General features: G+C 41.7%; 1 protein-coding gene across 1 annotated transcript; it reads left to right on the top strand.

Moving 5' to 3' along the window:
* The first annotated feature begins 3,843 nt into the window (after positions 1-3,843).
* On the top strand, positions 3,844-5,232 carry LOC117182647. Its single transcript, XM_033375749.1, has one exon. It carries the CDS (start codon positions 3,844-3,846, stop codon positions 5,230-5,232), a length of 1,389 nt encoding a protein of 462 aa, XP_033231640.1.
* Positions 5,233-7,097: the final 1,865 nt, after the last annotated feature.

Here is a 7,097-nt window from a genome sequence, read left to right as displayed (position 1 = left end):
AACTTGAAGCTTTTGATTCGTAACATTTTTTCATAGAGAACCTATTTTTCGAGATATTTAAAAGTTTCAAGTTAAAGACATCACCCTGTGTATACATCATTTCTTTAGGAATCTACAAATACGGTGAAACTCTTCTATAGCACCGATTTTGGGGCTGTCGGTGGGTGGGAACTAACTCATTATAGCCCGTTTCGTTTTTGTTATTTCACGCCTGAGTGCTCGCACGAGTGACAACCGCATACTCCGCGCACCCCGCGCTGCTCCTGTTACACCTAACTGCGGCGCGGCGTCAATTTTCGGAAGGGCTCTAAAAGGGAGGGATATTGAAGAGTTTCACTGTAAATACAATAAATTATAAACAAAACTACAGGAAAGTTCCATTTTTTATATTATTCGAACGAAGTTGGTACTTTGTATTTTATTGTATATTGTTGTATTTTATAGTAGTTTTATTTTTATACAAGAATATACGAAAAAGTACAACTACAAGAATCTACAAGAATTCGATGTATATACTTGAAGTGACGAACGTTGATATGAATGAAATTAAATAATTTTTTTCTAAATTTTTGTTGCCTAAATCATTTAGCAGAATTTTTAGTGGATCAACTATCCTTACACACCGTCCATTATTCAGACATGCCAAACAGAAGTTTGATTGTCTATATTTGAAATTTTAAAAACGTAAAAAATCTTTTTTTTATCCCACGAATGATAGGGTAGGTAAGAATTTTTGGCAGGGCCCCTAAAAACTACTCTTACGGTGTGCAGATCTAAATGTTAAAATTCACAAGTTTCATGGTCGATATTTGAATATTTAAAAAGATAAAAAATTTTATTTCATGCCAAGAATTATAGGGTAGGTGAGAATTTTTGGCAGGACACTTAAAAACCACACTTGCAGTATGCTGACATAAAATTTTTTTAACTGACAAGGACCCCTTAAAACTGTCATCTCAAATATACATGGTTGAATTTTCTAAACCATCGATATTTTTTACGATATTTTCAATATTTTTCCTATATAAAATAGGAAAATATGCCATGGTCGAAAGAGCAAAATAAAAAAAATTGCATTTAGTGTTTAATATATATTACAGTCGCACCCATGATCAATTTTATATATTAAATATACAAATAGATGTGTTAGAAGAAAGCAGCGCTGGCGGGAATCGAACACGGGTTTGCGGGGCAGCAGAACGGATTTTTATGAACTACCCATACATATCTTTATAATGGAAACAATGTCAAAAATAGTATTATAAATCGTGTATATTGGCGTTAAAAGTTTTTAGTCTTTCACGTTTAGTTTTTCATGATTTATAACATAACATTTCAGCGACTGAAAGTGCTCGGGACTATGCGTGGCGACCACATGTCCCAGCGACTAGATGTCCCAGCGACTAAATGTCTCGACGACTAGTTGTCCCGCAACTAGATGCCTCGGCGACTAGATGTCTCTGCGACTATTATAGTTGTCCATTGACTACTTCTCCCGCGACTAGATGTCCGGCCACCTTAACATTTTCTATCCTGACAGGGGCATCTCATCTAATTGTAGCAAGTGATGGCATTTTCAGTTTTTGAGGGAGTGGCAGGTGAAAATTACGGGGGGGGGGGAGGTCGGGTAAGGGTGGAATCGACTTATTATTGTTAGTGGATACTAAAAAAAAAATATTTTTTTTATCTCGGTTAAGGTTCTAGTTTAAGAATAGAAACTACCCTGCGTATCTGAGGGGTGGTTTTTACGTTTGAATTACAATCAGTGGAGTGATTTGAAAGTTGAAAGGCTTATTAGAGGTTTTCGATGTCGCTGATTCAAAATTTGAGGTCAAAATTGCAAAATTGAAGATGGCGGACTAAAACTTCCCGCTTTTAACTTTGGTTCACCCACTATCCCGATCCATTTGCTTATTTCCTGTCCTTTACTCTGATTTCCCTGTAACTCCCTAATATCCCCGCTTACTGCTTTTGGCTTTTTTCTCTCTCCCTAAAATTAACTCATGCAGGGGCTCAGCTCAGGTGGAATTTAATATTATGGTTTAGTTGGAACAAGAGATTTAGTTGAGATCGTGGTTACAACATGAGTGTATACACGCCCCTGCTCGTCCATGGTTCGTGAGATTGCTCACCTAGCTAGTATGACGTGACGTAATAGGCGGCTTGTTGTGTGTAAGCGGTGTTTTACGTATCGTCTCTTCTCATCTCTCTTATTAGTATTATTCTATTTTCAATTTTTGCGGGCTTGGGCACCCATGGATGGGGTTAGCACCTAGTTCTGTAAATATGTTAGTCATGTATTTAATAGGTACACTTTGTGTAGTATGTTAGTCATTATTGCCTGAGTCTGTACGAAGGGCGGGTACCGGTTTTGATAATGATCCCAATTTCTTGCTGTCAATTTTGATAGTAATGATAGGCTAAAGGGGTTGATGGGCAACTGTGATGTGCTATGGTATAGTCTCAGTGCTAATTGAATTTTTTTCCCCAGGTTTTCTTCTGACCTCGGCGCTATGCCCCGTCACACCCCGGTGCAGCATGGGGCTCTCGGACTTCGTGGAGGCCCGGGAGCCGGGGCGCCCAGGAGCAACGTCGGTACGCAAGGTCGTGGTGCGGGAAGTCTCCTGGATGAGGCAAAGGATGCTCGAGCTCCCTCAAATACGACGCTACCCCCTCGTTACTCTTCCTCTCCTTCTCAAGGCGGGCGCGGCATGGACAGAGTTAAGACAAGGCGAGGCCCTGTGACTCCCTCCCCGGAGGGGTGCATTAAGGAGCTGCGGGTGGACTCGGTTAATGAGTACCAGATAGTGGAGGGTATCTCAAATTATATGCAGACCACGCATTTAACCTACCAGGGAGTGCTGGGGAGTCGCGTGAGGAATACCCGGAGAACTTTCTTCAGTGGACCAGGCCGGGTGGTTCCCCCCTCCTTTTTTATCCGGATTCACCCCCCCCCCCCACCTTACATGGTGCTTCTGGAGAGTACGATTCTGGGGATGAATGTGGGTAGATACGATCCCTTAGAGCTCTCCGATAGGGTCGATAGTGTCCTCTCAAGCCCCTGTCAAATATTCAGGAATGGGAAAAACCGGGTCAAGATCTTCTGTTCATCTGGGCCTGAAGAGAACATTCTGGTTCTCTCTCCGGAACTCAAGGGAATGGGGTATAACATTTACATCCCTCCTTCCCTCTTAGTAAAAAAGGCCTTTGTTAACGAAGTTCCCATCAGGTATTCGATCTAGGAAATTGCCCAGAGAATCTCTCCAGAAGCTAAGGAAGGGATCATATCGATTAGGCGAAGAACAAATAACGATGGGTCGCTGAGCGAAAAGGTGGAGTTTGTCTTTTCCTCTTCTGAAGTTCCCCGCAATATTAGGATTTCCAATTACACATTTTACTTAACTCCTGTGATCCCTCCCCCGAGAAGGTGTTTTTTTTGTCAGAGGTTTAGACACACATCGGATCAATGCAGAGCTTCTCGCCCGATCTGTGAGTTCTGTGCGGGTTTCCATAAGACGGAGAGTTGTCAGAATAGACTCAGACCGCCTCTCTGCTCAAATTGTCGCGGCCTGGAGTCAGGGTGGTTATGTATGCGGACGATGTTCTGCTATACGTAGCTTTGGAGAACGTCCGGGTTTCCAGGGACCTATTGAGGCAGGCGCTCGAGTCTCTCTCTCTCTGTGGCTGGGCGGATTGGGCCTTTCGATCTGCGTGTTTAAGTGTCAGCTGTGTCTTTTTTCAAGATCTAGATTGAATTTGAGACAGATTTCCCTGACGTTTAAGGGGACCGTTATATCCTGCCAATATACCTATAAATACCTGGCGATTATATTAGATAGGCGTATGACCTATATTCCTCATATTGAGAGCATAGCAGTCAAAGGTTCCAGGACAATCAACATAATGAGAGTGATCGCTAAAGTAACTTGGGGCGCGTCCCCTCTACTGCTACTTATGGTTCATAAAGAGCTGGTCAGGGCGTGTCTGGAGTGGGGTGCACCTCTATTCTTCTGTGCAAGTAAGACAGTGCTGGAAAGACTTGGCCGAGTGCAATATGCATCTATCCGGGTGGCGCTGGGTTGCATGAGCTCCATTCCTATCCCTATTCTTCTTTCGGAGGCGGGGGAAGTTTCCCTTTCACTGAGGAGATCTCATCTGGCAAACAGGTACATCCTTCGGAATTTCTGTTGGAATGATAACCCCTTGGTCGGCAAATTGTCGTTGTTGGCGGAATCGGCTAAAAGCAAGAGATTCAAAGTTCGCGAGGAGGGCTATGGACAGATTGAAGCATACAATTCAATGGCGGAGTTCGCTTCCTCTTTGGATGCTCCACAAAAACCCTCATATTTTTATGAGGAGTGGGAAGACCTTTCGGCGGCTATCCCGGTTGACCTTGAGCCTGGTTTCGGGTTCAGGGAACCGTCCTTCTCCCAGCGCTTATTGGACTCCTTTGTGGGAAAAAGATATGCGGATGTGCTCAGGGTTTTTTCAGATGGGTCGGTGAACCCTGGGGTGGGGTTGGCAGGATGCGGTTTCATGGTTCCGGAATCCGGGCTGAGGTTTGGAGTGCGATTGAGGGATATAGCTTCTCCAATAACGAGCGAACTATACGGCATTTTCTACGCCCTTAAATACGTAATGGAGAGGGAGCGACGAGATGACATTATCTTCGCTGATTCTCGTTCTGCTCTAACTATTATAAGGGACAGGCTTTTTAATCATGCAGGCCACCCACTTGCACGGCTTATAGTAGATCGGATGGCCGCGGCCGCGCGTTCGGGTGTCAAAGTCAGTCTTGTATGGGTCCCGGCACATGTGGGTATATTGGGGAGCGAACGGGCTGATGAGGTTGCGAGGTCGGCATCTAGACTTCCATTAGTTGTTCAGAGAGGAATTCCGATGGATGATCTTCATCTGGTCTGTCAACGGGACTTTAGGGACTGGTCCTTGTTGTGCTGGCCCTTTGAGGGAACGAGAGATTCTAGGGCGGACTATTTCCTGCATGCAAACGTCAAGACTCCTAGTCCGTGGTTCCGGGACTATTGGTTTCCGAGGCGCGTTATTAATCTCATCACGATGTTACGTTCGGCGCAAATATGCACAGGGGAGCATTTTGCGCGGATGGGGTGGAGAGTACCGGTAGGCTGCGAGTGTGACGCCGAGGTCAGAAGCTTAGCACACCTGCTTCATCGGTGCCCGAGGCTGGCGTGGGGCAGGGTCGCATTTTATTGATTTGTTAGGCGGAGTTTTCTGGATTTGGTGTCCGAGGAACAACTTAACATTAACGAAATCATATTCAGTCCAACCACGAAATCTGTGACTGAGCTGGGGCGTTTCTTTGGGGGGTGTTCTAATTTGATAATATAAGTATTTAGGTTGTGCTTTGGCTATGAGCTGGGTCCCGCTTGGTGGTCCCCCTTCCTTCCTTATTCCATTCGTGTTTGGAGTGATCGGGGACGCCTACAGCGGAAGACCACAGTCTGGTTTTGTGTGCCGCGAATAACAAAGTTAGATACGATTTGTCTAGCTAGAACTGAACAGTCTATAGTTATAAGTTGGTACAGCTAGTTGGATTAACTACATAGGAACATTTCAATATTCACTGGATACATGGCTTATTGAATCTAAGAGGCCACAAGCAAAGAAGAAGAAAAAAAAGAGCGCGCCTAAGGCGCGCGACTGTTGGTTCTCGCGCTTCGCGCTCGATAATATATTTATCTCGCACTCCGCGCGGTCTTTGTATATTCCTTACACTTGTGCACAGATTTTTTAAAAGTAAAGGTCAAAACGTCGCCAACAGTAATTTGATGATAGTGACTTCTTTGTTGTTAAAGCTCCTTTGACTTTAACGAATACATTATCATCACGTATCCCGTGCTTCGCACTCGAATTTGTATCTCACCTTGTATATCATTTCCATAAATGTATATTATTATAATTCATAACATGCATTGATATTAAAACCGACGTACTTTCATTGTATCTTTTGAAAAAATGTGCATTCCTTAAAAAATTTGTTATTAAACATTTTACTGCAACTTCTGTCGGTTTTTCAAAAACTGAATTTACTCATTGCCAATTTTATTTTTCCGATTTAAACGTAGCACATACAGTCGAAACATCATCCTTACCCTTTTTCAACTTATAAATTAAATCCCTACCTCAGTGACACACAAAACTGCGATTAACGAGGGTTGGTGGCGGGGGTGGGAGGCGGTTAGTTTCAACCAAGAGTTATAGCTGGTTAGTGTTTTATGTTGTTTTTTTTTATAATATAAATATAAATATATATATATATATACATATATATAATATAATATACAATTTTTCTAGTTATATTGCAAGACATTTGAATGGAGATTATATGATATTAAAAAAAATTTCTCAAGATTATAATTCTTTATGCTATACACAAATTTCATGAACAAATGCAGTATTCAGGCATTTTTCGATGGAAAAATTCTTTTCTTTCGATGTCCATTTTTTAAAATTCGGAACTTTATGATATTTGCCACAAAATTCATAACTTGCTCATTAATCTTATGATCTTGTAAAGAAATGTAATAATCAAATGCATTATTCGGGCATTTGTCGGAAGAAAAATTCGGTTTTTTAAATGCCAGTCTTCCCTCCATTAAATGTTTCATAGATCCATATAGATCTTCTATAAGTATCTAATTCTTCCTAAAGGTTTCTATTGGTAGTACCAGTCAAAGAAAATTTGCCACATAGAAACTCTACAAGTATCCATATGGATTTCTTTGTGATGTATTCTATATGCATTTCCTATTAGAATTTGAGATGGTTTCTGAATCGAATTCCCAGAGCGTCCCTTTTGTTATAAGTATTTATATAGATATCCATACAGGATTTTCCTGTGGACACACTCTTTCTAACACGTAATCTGTATGGAATTACAAAGAAGATTTGAAGCGTTTTCTATATGGATATAAAAATCAGATTTTTTTAACATTGTGCTAATTCCCTACTTCTAGATGGTTTTATATTTATTCTTCTGACATGTAATCTATATGAAATTGCAAACAGGATTTTAAGTGATTTCTATATGGATTTTATAAGTAGGACATTTCTGATGA

Source organism: Belonocnema kinseyi, chromosome 2 (genome assembly GCF_010883055.1).
Source record: "Belonocnema kinseyi isolate 2016_QV_RU_SX_M_011 chromosome 2, B_treatae_v1, whole genome shotgun sequence".
Taxonomy (NCBI): domain Eukaryota; kingdom Metazoa; phylum Arthropoda; class Insecta; order Hymenoptera; family Cynipidae; genus Belonocnema; species Belonocnema kinseyi.
The sequence above is the reverse complement of the archived record's forward strand: the minus strand, read 5'-3'. Positions and strand labels throughout refer to the sequence as shown.

Coding starts and splice junctions, on each gene's coding strand:
- LOC117182647 (XM_033375749.1), top strand. CDS start 3,844: ATGACCTATATTCCTCATATTGAGAGCATAGCAGTCAAAGGTTCCAGG.